The sequence below is a fragment of the Poecile atricapillus genome, chromosome 7 (assembly GCF_030490865.1).
Source record: "Poecile atricapillus isolate bPoeAtr1 chromosome 7, bPoeAtr1.hap1, whole genome shotgun sequence".
NCBI classification, from domain to species: domain Eukaryota; kingdom Metazoa; phylum Chordata; class Aves; order Passeriformes; family Paridae; genus Poecile; species Poecile atricapillus.
The window spans coordinates 6460979-6476742 of record NC_081255.1 but is presented as its reverse complement, the minus strand read 5'-3'; the positions used below and the strand labels follow the sequence as shown (position 1 = coordinate 6476742).

Genomic DNA, 15764 nt, shown 5'->3' with positions numbered 1-15764 from the left:
GGTGCCAGGGACAGGCTGGGCTTTCACTTTCCCAGGCCCAGGAACCCTGAAGCCTAATGCTTTCAGACATGCTCACCTTTGGAGAGCTCTGATATGAAATATTTTTAGTCAATCCTATTAGAGGGGGTTCAAAGGTGGCATTGTGCTATCTGGTGCTGTAGAGTGGTCAGGTACCCCTCAGGTGACTGTCAGCACCCAGGTGGCTTCTGTGTGCCCTGGGAAGGATGTTTTCACAGGGGGATTTGGTATCCACAAAAGAGGGAGTGGCTGCACCTCAGTATGTGGGGAGAGCTGGGATGGGGTAAGCTGGGAAGCAGTGAGCTGGGATAGGGTCAGGGAACAAGGGAGAAATAAGAAGGGGTGAGCTGGGACATGGAGAGATGGGATGGAATGAGTCAGAATAGGGTGAACTGGGATATGAGAAGCTGAGATGCAGTGAGCCACATGATGGTAAACCCAGGGATCTTCATCCTGCACCATAAAGCCAAGGGAAAAGTTTCTGGCATTAAGCAGCAAATCTTCAGAGAAAAAATTGCTTGGTGTTTCCCACAAAACAAAAACACCTTCCCCAAGGCTATGAGGAGGCACTTAGCACAAGCTGTAGCCTACAATGTGTGTTTCTGATGATCTCTCACCTCTCCATGCCCAGCACTAGGGTGAAGACAGGAGGGCAGCAGAGGCTGGCAGCCAACTTACCTCCATCCCTCCATTCCTCTCTATCCCTCTTCCCTCCTATTCCCAGCACTGCATTGCTCCTGGGACTGCCAAGTCACAGTACTGGAAACCTGAGGCTATTTTCCAGGAGCCTTGAAGGGTCAGATAGCCCTGGCTAGCCCAGCTCAAGAAATCAGCATCAAGGCTGAAGAAGTAAAGCCAAGACACTGGCTGTGGAGAATGAAGGTGGGCAATGAGGGCAAATGTTGGGATTTTGCAATCCAAAAGAACTCAGTCCAACCAGAAAAATTCCAGCAGAACATTTTTCTAGTTGCAGCTTGCCTAGATGTTGTTAGCATCACAACACTGTGTGGAGGCTGTAGAGCCCTGGACTGGAAAGCAGCTGGGATTCAGCAATTCCTGGATATCACTGCAATGGTGTTAAAAAAGAAATAAGTGGGAGAGAAAGTAGCAAGTGAAGGGTGGGGGTGGCAATCCCAATGGAACTGGGATCACAGTTTGAAAATATTGAATCACAGAATAATTTAAGTTGAAAAAGTCCTCTGAGATCATCAAGTCCAACCCTTAACCAGCAATGCCTAGGCCACCACTAAACCCTGCAGAGCCAGAAGTGCCTTCCCAGATTGAAACATCCATCATTATCCATGGTTGTATAGCACCCATAATGCTCCTGGAATGCTGCATGGACCAGGGGCAGTCCCTGGGGATGCTCCATTATCTCCTGCTTGGCTGCAATGTCCCCTTTTTAGGGACAGAGAGTGGACGTCAGGGCAGTGCAGGAGTGACAACATGCAGGGTGGCGGTGGTGGGGTGCTGGGTGGACGTGAGAGGGAGCAGGGTGGCAGTGGTGAGGGGGTCCAGGGTGGTACCCCTGGCACTGCTCTTGGGGAGCTGGAGTCCCTGCTGTCTCCCAAAAACGCTTCTGGGAAAACCCGGGCTGTACCAAAGCCCGGAGAGCCACTTGGTTCCCTCCCTCTTCCCCAAAGCAGGTTCGGGACTGGTTTGAGCCCCGTCCCCGCCTCTCTCCCAGCCTAGCTTGCTGTGCCTGTGTCCCGCGCAGTTTGGGTTCGGTGGGAGGGTGCGGGGGGAGCCCCAGGTGGGGCCGGGCGGGCGGCGGGGCCGTGCCGGGGGCGGAGGCGGGCGGGACGGCGCGGCAGGGACGGGGCGTCCCATTTCCCCCGCAGCAGCCGCCGGGACGAGCGGGCGCGACGGGGCCGCGGCGCCGAGGTAGGTCGGGGGTCCAGGGGAGTGAGTACCCGGGAGGGAGATCCCGGGGCTGGGCTTCCCGAGGCGTTATCCTCTGTGCTGTTGTTACTCGAATCCAGGAGTTTTCTCGCCCTTTATTTATTTTTTAAGGCCACATCATCTGCTTCGCGCAGCCCGGGAGGGAGGGGGTCGGAACAGTACACTGGGGAAAGAGCGAGGAGCAGCAAGCAGCTCTCAGGGAACGTGTGTCAGGGGCAGTCTTCCTGGCACCGTGGTTTTGGGACACCCCAGCTGCCCCCACACGTTTTGAACACCACAGAATCCCAGAGCGGTTTGATTGGAAAGGACTTTAAGGACCACCTCGTTCCAACCCCCTTGCCATGGGCAGGGACACCGTCCACTAGACCAGGTTGCTCCAAGTCCTGGTCCAACCTGACCCTGAAGACTTCAGGGATGGGGCATCCACAGCTCCTCTGGCAGCCTCCTGTGTCTCTTGTAACCAAAACTACACGCGATCGACCCCAGGGAGAGCCATGGCACTGCCCGTACCGTAGTTTGGAGAAGCCCAGGATGGCTTTGAGGAGCTCCCTGTGTGTCCAGGGATGACAGTGGCGCTCACCTAAACTTAAAACTGATCTTTTGGCCACAGTCTCGGTGATCCCGGGGCCGACGGCAGCCGCGCGTGTGCAGACCGTGATGACGAGTGGGCTCCAGGCAGCAGCTTGCAAAATAGTTTCACTTTAACCCTGTTATCCAACATCCATATCAGTCGTTTTCCAAATCACTCCCTTTAGGGAATGAAAGAATTTACGAGTGGCTTCTGGCAGGAAGGTTTGATGGTGGTGGGAACGAGATGAAGCTTCAGCTGGCCGTGTTTGCTGGGTGGTGGCTTTTGGTGTTTGTCTTTTACGTTTGAGGAAGGTCTTGTAGCCTGCTGCGAGTTCTGGGAGACCGGCGGCAAAATCCTTCTTAGTCACCATTTCCGAAACAGCAACGTGCAATCCCTGCTAAGGAAACTGCTCACCCTCGGTGTCAGGTTTCATCCAGTTTTCCTTTAAGTCTGCAGGTGCAAGCAGGGAAAATAGGTGCCACTCGTGTGACAGCATAGCTGTGTCTCTGCTGGGTGGATCAGGGAGCTCATAGGCTGTAACAAAAATTAGCCTCTCCCTGCCTGAACCACAGCTGTCACTGCAATGGAAACTTGGTATAAAGCTGACATAAAGCCAGTAACAGACGGAAATGGTTGTTTAATAATGCGATTCCTGCTTTGCACTCCTTAGCATCAACTGCACCAAGTGTGGTCTCATCTGCATTAAGGAAATGGGGGTGGCTGTAGGTCAGTTGATTTCATGTCACCTCCACAAGTCCTGAGTTGCAGCCGGCCACAGAGCACAGAGTGTGTTGAAATAATCCAGAAATACTTGGGCATACACCACAGTTCAGTTGCCCCAGAGCTGCTGCTGCTCTCACTGCACCTTAGAACAGCCTCACTCCTGTCTGAGTCTGGTGGCATCTCAGCTAAGAGAAGCTGGTTGAGCTTCATTAGGTTGGAGGGAACTTCATGAAGACATAAGAGCCTGTTGAATGTTGGGCCTAAAGAACTTAACTAGCAAAATGACCTCCAGCTCTCTCCCCTCTGCCACGGTGACACAGCATAGCAGTTTCCAGTAAACTGCAGCTTTTCTTCAAACTCTTACCTCCATCTCCAGTCACTGCGGTTGCTCTGCAGCGCACAGGATGTGGACAGGCCAGCATTGCCAAGGCAACCCCCTCTGTTTTGGTTTCCCCACACACAGGCTGGCAGCCTTTACCCCTCCAGCTCAGCCAGGCAAGCCCTGCATGCCAACGGTTTGTGGTGCCATCGCAAGCCGTCCCTCAAAAGGACCTTGTTTTCCACCCACAGCCTCCCATAACTCCAGAGGAGTGGCAGATGCTCTCCACCCTTGCAAACCGGCTCTTTCGAAGCCACTGTGGTTTAAAGAACTTCATGCTGGATGCGCAATGTTGATTAAAACTTACACAAGTGGCATAAAGCCCTGCCTGTAGAGCTGCCATCAGTTGGAGCCATCCATCCCTGGCCACAGGAGTTCCCAGGCGAGTTTCCATGTCAGCTTTCCCCTGGCTCTGCCAGCACCAGCTGCCCAAAAACAAAGAACTCATTTAGCAGGATGCTTCACAGCCCTCCCTGAGACACAGCCCTGTCTCCCAGTACCTCCCTGGCCCTGGTTTTTGGTCCTATATCTTGACCCAAAAAACAGCTGACCTCCCAATGGCAGTTCCACGTGCTTGCAGCAGGCAGTTCACACCCATCCTGGATCACAGCATGTAAGCAGCTCTCCGTGTTCATCCCCTCTCTAAGGGGAGATGTCACACCAAATTGAGCAGCAGCATGCATTTTCCTTAATGCAGCTCCTCATGGTGCACTCAGGTTTTCAGCTGGCAATGGGTGGCCTTGGGTAACCCTTCTGCCCTTGGAGTTTCTGCCTCCAACTTTCCCCTCCCGCCCCCCCTTTTTTTTTATATGAAACTGAAGAACCCCATTATTTTGCACACAGATATCCCTTCATCTACAAAACAAAAAGCAATGCACACACCAGAAAGAAAAGGCATTTGAAAACCAGCTGCATGGCCATGCTGGAAGATGGCCCTGGGATGTGGGTGCTGCTTGGTCAGGGTAGGGGCAGGTACCTCCACCTCCCCCTTCCAAGGGACGCACATTCAGCTTGCCCAGGGTGGCCACATGTCCCCAGCTGGACACTTCCCAGTGACAATCAGCCAGGGCCTCTGCAGAGCATTCAGCTCCAGTTTAAAGTGGAAACATTTCAAAGAGCTTTGCTTTTTTTTTCCTCCCTGTTCTTTTTTCCTCTGCAAACAATTAATTACAAGTTTAAAAGGAAGTTCCAGCCCTCCTTCCCTACCCAGAAGCTTAGAGGCAATAAATATAAAGCAGCTCAGTGCAGGAATAAAACTGTACATCCTGTTTTGTCTGAAATTAAGGCAGTTGTTGTTTGGGGGTTGTTTGGTTTTTCAGTTCTGTTTTGGAGTCAAGCGTATCATAGGCATCCTGTATTCCTGCCTGGATAATGAGCTGTCAGGATACTTCTGGATAAATGGCAAACTTGCATCACATGGATGATTACACTGAAGAAAAACTTCTCTGCTTATTTATGTTGCAGTGTAACCTTTACTACAGCTGCCCCCCAAAAAAAGATGTGAAGGTGAAGATGAAGGTCAGGACAGGGAGCAGGCTTTTTAGAAGTGGCTCTCACCTATCTCCCTGTGAGCAAAAGCAGATCTGGGATGCTCCCAGTTGGCTCCAGGTTTGGGGTAGGAAGTGTTTGTATGGGATTTGAGTCTCCGAGTGGTAGCCTGTGATTTCTCAGGTGGGGATGTTGATGATATTTCTGTCCTCTTTTGAGTAATGGAATGAGGGAATCTGAGGAACAACCAGTTTTGCTGCAGCAGACTGGACAAAAATCCAGTAATAATAATAGTAATAACGGTAATAATAATAAACTTCTTCCAGCCAAAGCCAAAACCACCTCCCAGAGGACTGCATTTCATTTGGTAAATCTCAAATGAGAATTTTTTAGAAAGGCACTCAGAGAAATTCATGTTCAAAAGAGAAACTACCAGCTAATTGGGGCCAGCTCAGCTGGTGTGCTTGTACAAATTGAAACAATAAATCTGCAGTGGTCAGTCTGTTTCTGAGGGACACAGATAAACCCTTTATTTTCAACAGAATCTGAGCACTTGTGGAATCCCAAATCGAGAGCTTGGTATCTATGCTAAGGGATTCAGCTCTTGAGGTCCTGACAGTCAGGTCTGAAAGCCAGCAGCCAGGGGAGATCAGTGAAACAAGACCCTGTAGAGTTTTGTAGGTCCCAGGACAGCATTTTGGAAGGCAGTTTTTTCCTGGGAGCTGCTTTTTTGGGGGATTGCCCAGGAGTTCCTGCCCAAGCAGCATCATGAGGGCTGTGGTTAGTGCTGTGTGGGACTGGTGGCTGCTTTTTTGGGCGAGGCTGGTGGCTTGATCTTCCTTTTTGGAATGGGGTGTAATGGCACAGTGAGGCAGAAGGAAGCACAGTGGTGTTAGCTGGAGGATCCTAAAACGCTCCATACAAGAGAGCATCCTTGGCAGGTGCCAAACAAGGAAAAAATGAGATTCAAAGGAAGAACAGTGCTGTTGACAAGGAGGATTCAAGTGAAACTAGCCTGGGTCCCCTTCCTGTCCCTCCCTCAAGGTTCCCAAGCTCTGTGAGAGCTGCCAGAAGGAAAGATAAAGTGTTGGTGTCACAGGGGACAAGTGGAACAACCCCTCTAGGATGTCTTTGGTGTTCAGGCTGTACATCTCATGTTTTTGTTACATCAAAGTGTTGGTTTTCCTTGTACTGTGCCTCAGTTTCCCCTCCTGGGTGCATGGGGATCTAAGCATTCCCTCAAGAGGCTTCAGGGCTTGAATCCAAAAGGCTGGCAAAGACACTGCTGTAAAATGCTGAGCAAGGGTGAAATAGGATGTTAGAGCCTGATACTGCCCCTGCCAGCTCTTCATCTCTACAACCTCTAATTTAGCGACCCCTGTGTTGAACTAGAACTGCAAACTCACAGTACAAGGGCCCCTGCTCTACTCAGATGCTTTGCCTGGCCACAGGAGAAGAAGAAAGATGTGAGTAGAGGCAGCAGCTCCCTGCCCCTGCAGGAGGGCTTCCCTGAGAGCCTTGACACTCAGCAGCACCTCTCCCTCCCTGAGGGAAAAGGAAAACCTTACGTCAAGCCACAGAAATGCATCTCAGCCCTACCCAAACCCTTGGAGCAATTCCCAGGTGAGGCACAGCAGCAGCAACTCCTCCACCCCAGCCAACCCTTATCCTCCCCTGCTGCCGCCTTTGTGGGCAGCCCTGGGTGCATGGAAGCAGCTGTGGGTGCAGGGCTGCTCACTGGGCTCCACCAACTGAGCATTGCCTGTGAGTCCCACTGACCATAGTCCTCATCCCAAATACAGGTGGTTTAGCCACAGCCCCCACACCAAACCTGCTGACAGTGCCAGGGCTGCCAGGGCAGCAAGAACAGACCCTGCCTCTGTGCTGCCCATCCCAGACCATGGACCCTGAGAAACAGTCAGGCCAAAGATACCCCATCCTAGGATTGGGAATAAGGAGGGACCTGTGACATGTGAGTCCTGGCTCCTGTGACAGTCCTGTGTCTCCACAACCATCACTGGCCTAGATCAGGCAAGTCGTTTCCTAGACAGAAAAGCTTCTCCTGCAGACCGTATTTCATCTGCTACAAAACAAGCCCTACAAAGGGCTAATAAGAGCTCTCTGCTGTGATTGCTCAGCCTGGGCTGATGTGTAAATCCAAAGGGGCAGGATCTGTGCTTGGCTAAATTCCTAGGCAAGTGGGGATGCCCAAAGCCCTTCTCACCCATCCCCACAATCAAGAACAAACCCCAGGAGATAGGACGCTGTGTTTCTCAAATGAAGACACCCAAAGGGACATAGCAGGCAGCACAGTTCATCCCCCATGGCTCCAGGCCCCTCCAAGGCAGGAGACATCTTACCCTGCTGAGGCTTAGGCTGTTCTGGCAGCTCCATGGAGAAAACTGCTGAGGGAGCAGGCACCTGATCCATGCGGTTTCTTGTCTCTGCAGGCACCATCCAAGGACTCTTCTGGAGCCCACTGGCTGCTTACAGGAGCTGAGCATATCTCAAGGTGCCTTTCAAGCAGAGGGAGCCTCACAGGCAGCCTACTCAGGAGCTGACATGCAGCAGAAGATCAGCTCTTTCTTTAATTCCATTTTGGAGCTCATCCGTACCAAGCACGAGGAAGGCATCTTCAACACCGTCTGCCTGGCCGTCCTGTTGGGTCTACCCTTCGTTGTCCTCATCGCCTTCATTTTCATCTGCTGCCACTGCTGCTTCTGCAGACAGAAGAGAGAAAGCACAAGGAAAGGTAGCCCCAGCAGCAATGGGCAGCTGCATGCCGAGAGGAACAAGAAGAAAAAGAAGAAGAAGAAGAAGCAGGATGAAGAGGACCTGTGGATCTCAGCTCAGCCCAAGCTGCTCTTGCTGGACAAGAGACCCTCCTTGCCCATCTAGCAGATGGGTCCTCTCCTCTGAGATGCCACCATTCCTTTCACCTGTGCACCAGGAGGGGCGAGGAGGTACCAAAGCTGCTGCCACTTTATGGTGACTTTCGACACAGGCTGAGCCCAGCATGTTGAAGGGCCAACAGAAAACAAGGTGGTTTGGCACAGGTTTGCAAGCCTCTTCTCCCCCACCATGACAGCATGCCCCGGGGCAGAGACCCCTGCAAAGGACAGGTGAGCACACAAGGGTGACATGCCACCGGGTCCTACATACCTCCTGCCACGAGCACAGCGCACACACGGGGCTGGCACACAGCGAACGGGGTGTGAGGCTCTCCCTCTGCACTCACCTGCAAGCACACACGCTGTGGCACAGACAAGGTTCCCAGGACAACATTCACCCAGGACCAAGGCACCTGTACACTCCCCCTGCACAACACAGACAGCTGTGAGTGAAGCAGGCACAGACACACATCGTTTGCTTGTCCTGCCACAGAAATGGCACAGCTTCACTGTCTAGACTTCGTCCAAACCCAGCTCGCTTTGGAGGCACAAAGAAAGCCGAGTTACCCCACAGCTCAAAGATGTGCCATCTCCCAGGAACCAAACCAAAGTCACTTGTGAGCCCCTGAAGCTAGATGCCCTCAGCCCAACCTTAGAGACCTCAGACACCACCCAAAGGCAGCACAGCAGAAAGACACCTTGCCACCTAGGCTAGAGGCAGGAAGGAGAGAGGACGCTGCCAAACCAGCCCTTTTGCACCAGCACTTAAGAAAACATCTTCCTTGAAAGACTGTTTTATACAAACTTGCCATTAAAGAGCCCACTATGCTACTGCAAGAGCAGAAACACAACCTGAGGCTGTGTAAAAGCTTTGCTAAGGGCATTAGAGTTATTTATTGAATGACTACTAAAGAAGAGCAGGACCAAAGGCCCCTCTGGAGCAGGGCCAGGCACATGGAAGCAGTACTGAAGCAGCAGACAGGGTTTCCTGGCACACTCAGCTGTCACCTCTCCCTGCAGCACTTGTGCCACGTGTCAGACACACAGAGACCCATGAGCACATGCTGCCCCAGCTGATGCCACGCTGAAGGTTTCTGTATGGCTGGCTGGCTGACCAGCTCTGGGATTTTGTGCTGTAGAAGCAAAGTAAATTCCATGTGCACAGTCACCCCTTACACAGGGATACATTATCCAGCCAGACTATGCACCTCTCTCCATCCTTGTTAAGATGGTTCAGCTGGGCACAGCAGCTAACAGGACCACACACAGCTCTCATCCCTGCTATGTTTCCCACCTGCCCTGCCCTGGCTTGTGCTCCCATCCTATGTCCCTTGAGCTGGGAGTCTCCTCTGCTCCCCGCTCTCTGCCCCACCAGGCTCTGTCTCCCCCATCTCTTTTTCCATAGAGGGATGCATGTGTGTGATGAGAAGCCTCATCACATCTGGGTTTTGCCCTGTCTGTACACTGGATGTCTTCCTTCCATTTTCTTCCAGTTCTTAAGCTGCTGGAGCAGACCAGAGCTGCCAGGCAGAGCCAGACATCTGGGGAACAAGCGGTCAAACCCACGTGGGCAAGCCTGGACTGAGCTGCTGGGCACAGCTGCTTCCAGCCCAGGCAAGGGTGATGCCACCTTCCCCTCACTTGGAGGACAAAGCCACCAGCTGGAAGCAGCTGCTTGTGCCACCCGGTCCCAGCACAGCCTGTTTTGTCTGATGCAGGCAGGGCTGTGATGGTCACATCATGTCACAGGGTTTGGCTGCGTGCAGCTGTGCTGGGAGCAGCCGTAAGGCTGGGCTCCTCCTCACACAGCCCTTTAAATTGACCCCATATGTGCCTGATTTTCCAGTTTGCTTTGTCAGCATTGAAATTAGTGACTCTGTTCTGCTCCAAAACAGGAAGCAACATAAAATGGTATAAAAATTAGGATTTGCCACATGTCGTGCTAGGAAACGCAGAAATAGCTCTGATCTCTGTCCCAGGCTCCCAGTCTGGCCAAGATCCTGGAGAACTAGAACTGCACTTGTATTATTCCTTCTTCCTTCCCTCCTTTCCCCATCCAAGTGCTTTTCTCAGCCCTCCTGCCTCCACACTCACCGGGTGGCCAAAGGAGCCCATGCAGGTGCTGTGATCCAGAGGCATCAGCAGCCCTGGAGGCAGGGTGGTGCTGCCTGGAGGAATCAAAAAAAATCAGAGTAAAGGGAAACACCATGGGAGGCCAGAGGCTCAGCCAAACAGGCAGGGGCACGGAGGCAGCAAGCACTGTCAGAGTACAGCCTGCCTGGTGTGGAGATGGCTTTGCAGGGCTTCCTGCAGGGAGCATAGCAAGTGACTCTTCAGGTGAGAGCAACCAACTGCTACAAGAACCAGAGAACTGCCAGGAAAATGTGAGCATTATATCACATACATCTCCAGATCCAGGCTTTGGGGAGTTCAGAGCTAGGTCTGAATTTCAAGAGCTCCCTAAAATCATCATTTAAACCAGCCCTGGGCTGGGCAGGGAGGGACCAAGATACAGCCCTGCCCTGATCCATCCGACCAGTGGATGGTCTGAGCCTCCACACTCCCCTAAAGCACAGGGGCTGTCTTCCTTGGTGTCCACTGTTTGAGCTGAACCATGCACTGAATTGTCTGCTTCTGAAGGAAAAAGCAAAAGAGCAGCAACAGCCTGAGGTGCACTAGAGCCTGTTACCCACCAGCAAAACCCTGCAGCACTCACGTTACCAAGGGGGCAGACATGCACCATACAGAAACTCCACTGCAGTCCCTGCTCTCCAAACACCCCAGCCCTGCCTCCCAAAACTGCATTTCAGTATCAACCTTCAATTTTCCTGAACAAGTCTATGCAACAGGGAACAACAACAAAAAAAATTTTGTGCAATTTTTTTTAAAACCAAAAATAAATGACTCTTAAAACAAACACTGTATCTCAATGTCTTAGTCATGTGTTTATTTTCCTGGGAAAATCTTTCTTGTACCTGTGTCCTGGCCCTAGATAAGAGGAGAGCTCAGTGGCAGAGGCTGTGCAGCTTAGAGACATTTTCTTAAAGAAACAGCTTAAGTTAATGGCCTTGCTTTGTTAATGAGCACAGCCAAGTCCCTCTACCCAAGGGCAAGAAGTAGGGGGAAGAGCAAAAGGTGTGTTTGTGCTGTGGGAGGTGGGCTGCAGGTTTGTTTTTTTCTTACAGAGGATCAGCAGCATGGACTAGTTAAACCCAGCTGGTTTTTATCAGACAAATATTTCATGGTGTTTGCAGCTTGCTGGGTAGAGCCTTTTCAAATCCTACACCATTGGAGCTCTGCCTCCATGAGGGCAAAAAAAACCTGCTTCTCAGCCAGATGAGGCACCAAGCTGTCCCTTGTCCTCAAAGTTGAGGCTCTGGAAAAGACTGGTGAAAAAGGAGTACAGGACCATAGTGATGAACAGCTAGAAAAGGCAGAGGCCCACTTCCTGGAGAAGAAAGGAGATTCTTGCTTCTCTCCAGATGTTAGACATGATTTAGGGCAAGGTGTTCTTGGGTAACCTGGGCTGCAAGGGGAAAGGATAGTTCCAGGGTCCTAGGTTAGAAATATGCAGTGGCTGAGATGAAGTTTAGCAGATTGAAGGGAATCAAAAATACCCATTAAATCTCTCTAAGACAGAAGAATTGGATCCTCACTGACCATTCCACCATTTATTTGGCCAACAAAGCATAGAACAGTGACCAAAAGTAACAGCACTGCTTTCCAAGCAAGTTTCCAGTGCAGTACGACACTTCAGGCTTCTCTCCAAATCACAACAATACAGAATCTCTGGGAAGAGGCATACTCTCCCTTCTCTTCCTGGGTAAATACAATAACATTTCTCTGGGGTCCCAGAAACAGCAGATATATCACAACAGATGGGTCATGGCTGGTGAACCCAGCTACAGGACAATCCTCATCAGCACAGCAATGCCAATGCAGTGAGGATCCTTCAGGGATTTAAATTCTGCCCTGGGTGTGTCACAAATCAGTATATAAACTTTTAAGTGATCTCACAGGCAGAGGTTTTGAGAATGTATTGGCTCTCCAGCATCACTGTTACAGGGCCACATATTACAGCAAAACAAGGGTAGTAAAGGGATATGACATTTTTATGGGACTACCCCGACCATCCTGAGCCTCGAAACCAGAACAGCCAGTTCCTCAAGGCAAACAAACTGCATTATCTGAGCAGTTCCAGCCTCCCAGGCTGTAGCACAGACTCTAGTTAACCCCAAAAAGGTCCTTTCGCAGAGGCCAGCTGGATACCAGGAAGTGTCTCCTGCATGAAGAGACAATGCCATCCTGTGGCTGTTCGGGAATACTGATTTTCTGCGATGGTTTTCCAGCAGCTGACACTTTGCCCCTCCTGCTGAGAGAGGTGCATTAGGTGTGACAGATAGATTCTCCTCAGAAACTGCAAATAAGGTGTCTCATTTGCCTTTAGCTCAAAAACAGAGCTTATACCGCTTAAGAGAAGAATCCCTGCTCCCAGGTGGGATTCAGCTTTAGAATGGGATTATGTTTTGCTGCTGCACAGGAAAAAGTCAAAGGTAACAATCACGCCTGCTGTTTTTTAGAGCATATACTTAATGTTTAGAGTGCCTGTGTGTGAGACTAGTCCTCCTCTCCCTCTCAGTCACCTTCCTGATGACTTCACTGAGCCCTTTAGCTGAATAACAAACTAAAATCTGTCCTTGCCTACAGACAAGTGGGCAACAGGGAGAAAACACTTCACAATAAAGAGCCCTTATCGCTCTCCCATGTCCTTCTCTCATGCTCTTAGCACAGAGCCTGCAAAACACTTCAAGTGCAATTTTCCTTTCTACTCCTCTCACCATTAGTCTCCTCCTTCCCCCAAACCAGGGCTTGGATATCCTCACACAGTTCAGACCAGTTTCTGCCCACCTGTCTACCCAAGAGGCACAGCCCTGACAGTACGGTGAAGAATTCAGTCCTCACCTCTGAGAGACAACTCTCTAGCTGGCTCTCCTCAGCCAGGTCCTAACAAGCACAGATCAGTTAAACACTTCACAGAGTTTAGTCACAAAGACAGCACAATCCCCATCCCTGTTTTAGAGCACACCCCAAAGACCTAACCTGCACAGTCCCACTCCAGGCCTGGGTATGCTTCCACACTTTGTGCAAAATACTTAAACAGGAAGAAAAATAATTCTACCACCCAAAGCAAAGAAGACAGAAATACTTAATGACCTCCTTTATTTGAGATTTTATTACTTTCTCCAAAGTCTGGGAAGGATTCTTTAAAATGTATTACTCAGCTTAGCACTGCAATAGAAAAGGCCATTAAGACATGGGACAACCATGTCCCAGTGTGCTCAGACAAGGAAGCCTTTGAGCAAGCATCATTTGTTTAGATCATACTTCTTCCCTGGCTGGAGCTGGCTGTCCAGAATTTTAATATCTTCTCAGGGAAAGAAAATAAACCTCACCTTTATGGCTGTGAGGAAAAAAAAAATAACAACAAAATCAAAAAAGCAGTCAAATGTGAAACCATGCACTGAGGCACAGAGGATCAGTTTAACTCCAAGAAATGCTCATTTTAGGGGTGGATGACAAGTGTTATCATTTCAGCATCACTACCTGCCACACTGCTGATGAAAAACCAGAAGGCAGCAGATGGAACAGTTGCATGGGGAATTTGGTTAATTGTCTGTAAGCAAGCAGTACAGAAAGGCAGGTCTGAGATGGTGAGCAGAGCCTGGAGGAGGGCAGACCTTTACATTCACCCTGTTCTGGGCCTCACCCTGGAGTGTGAACATCAATCTACTCCACTTCTCCTTAGGTTTTTCTCTGGGCTGGGAAACATGACACAAGAAAAATAGCAAGATTTTAACCTGCAGAGATGTGACACTGGAATCCAGTCTACAGAACACAAATGGGTTAATGAGCCTTGCCAGCAGACTGGAAGTATTTCCCAAAACCCACTTCTGCAGGAAGAACAGGGAATGTGCCCAAATAACGAGGAGGACTTCAGACCAAAACAGGGAGAGGTGATAGTCTCAGAAAAATTCACTCTGATGTAAATTAGGGAGCTATTATATGTTAGTAGGTTCAAATTTGTTTTTGTAAGTCTGAAGTGGATGGCACCAGAGAAGGACAGAATCAAGAAGAATCTGCAGCCCAGGTTTCAGAAAGAACAACGTGTTGAGGCTTGCTTTACACAAAATTCATGGAATTTGATGTATTGGATCAAGCAGGTCCTTGTCATGCTTAGTCAACCAGAGTATCTACAAGCATGATGCCCCTACAAGCCCCCTCCTATTCTCTGGAACATCACCCACCAGGAGCTCCAAACGCTGGTAGCAGGTTGGCCTGCAGATCCAGATGTCCCTGGGTCCCACATAGGTCAGCTATTGTCTCCTTTGTATTGGAGAAAGCTGTCTGAATCAAACTTTGTTAAGAAATACTGAATCAATTTGGTATTGTTCTGCACAGAGTTCTATTTAAGCCCTGACCTTTTCCTCTTCTCTGATAAAGACTTCTTCCTCCTCCCCAGGACTGGCTTATTACTGGAAGAATGAGGATGAATCTTCATCTCCATAAAACAGATGGAGAATTCATGTCCTTTCCATGACTTCCAGTTCACACCCTGGGAGAAGACCAAGGAATTTCTCTTACTAAAGTGCTCAGACCAGGTGCTAGGAGTCTACCACTGCCCACCTCAAATACCATTTAACCCTCCAATAAGCAGACACTTTAATTATAAGCAGTCTTTCAAACACTCTTGATAGAGATCAAACATCTATCTAGCTTGGAACACAGAGGACTGAACCATCTTCAATCCCAAATTAAGCCTGTACAGCGAGATGTACCCCAAGGTGTGCACTAAAAACCAAGGGAAAGGCTACATCAGACAGTGAGCAAGCATCAGTTCTTGCTCAGAGCAAGACAGCGAGTGTTCCTTTAGGTGATGCCCTCAGAGATCAAGACAGCTCCACCTCATGTATGACTGCCCACAAGCAGCAGGCAGCCATGAGCTCAGGTCCTCTGGATCCAGGGAGGAGGGAGTAAGAGCTGTAAGTTTTGTTATGGATCATTTTGCTTTCTAATGAGCTGAGTTGGAGGGCAATCCCTCCTGCAAGGAAAGACACTCCCTCCACATATTTTCCTCAGGCTATGAAGAAATAATCAGCACACCAGCTCTGCTGCTCACCTCCCTGTGATTTCTCTCCCTGTGCTTCCCACTGAGGGTGGCTGGGTGGCAGTTCTTTACCCCCATGCGCTCTGGTGCATCAGGGCACAGTTGCTGAGAGCCACATCATTGTCCCTGTCCCACATTGTGAACTTCCAGCCATTGTGGTAGGTCTTTGCAACCTCTAAAAGAAGGGATCAAAGACACAGATAGTGAGTTACTACAGCTGCTCAGCCTGAGGGCTTATCCACCCTTCAGCAGGCCTGGCAGGGGGAAAGCCACAGCACAGGATAGGTCTGGACACAAATCTCTAAAGCACTGCTATTAGAGGGCATGTCCAAGGGGTGGATCCTCCCAGCTGAAGATCTAAACCTTACGGCAAGAGGGTATTAAAGGATAATTGGAAGACTATGGACACAACAGCAATAGTAAGGATTTACCAGTGGCAGAAGCCAGCACTGCTGTTGAGCAAACTCCCATCTGAATAAAAGACACTTTTATTCCCTCTCAGCTGGGAAGCCCCAGAAGTTGCTGCCCCATCAGCACAGGTTACCTCGTGGAAACTTCTAATTGCCTTTTCAGGCATTTCCCTGAGTGACAGAGCCCTCTCTTCCCTACGAACAAGCAATTCCTTCT

General features: G+C 50.2%; 1 protein-coding gene across 1 annotated transcript; it reads left to right on the top strand.

Annotated features, from left to right (window-relative positions):
* Positions 1-1790: 1790 nt before the first annotated feature.
* On the top strand, positions 1791-10894 carry KIAA0040 (KIAA0040 ortholog). The gene is made up of 2 exons (XM_058843085.1): positions 1791-1902; positions 7532-10894. The coding sequence occupies exon 2, from the start codon at positions 7644-7646 to the stop codon at positions 7977-7979; it is 336 nt and encodes a 111-aa protein (XP_058699068.1). The 5' UTR covers positions 1791-1902; positions 7532-7643; the 3' UTR covers positions 7980-10894.
* The last annotated feature ends 4870 nt before the right edge of the window (positions 10895-15764 follow it).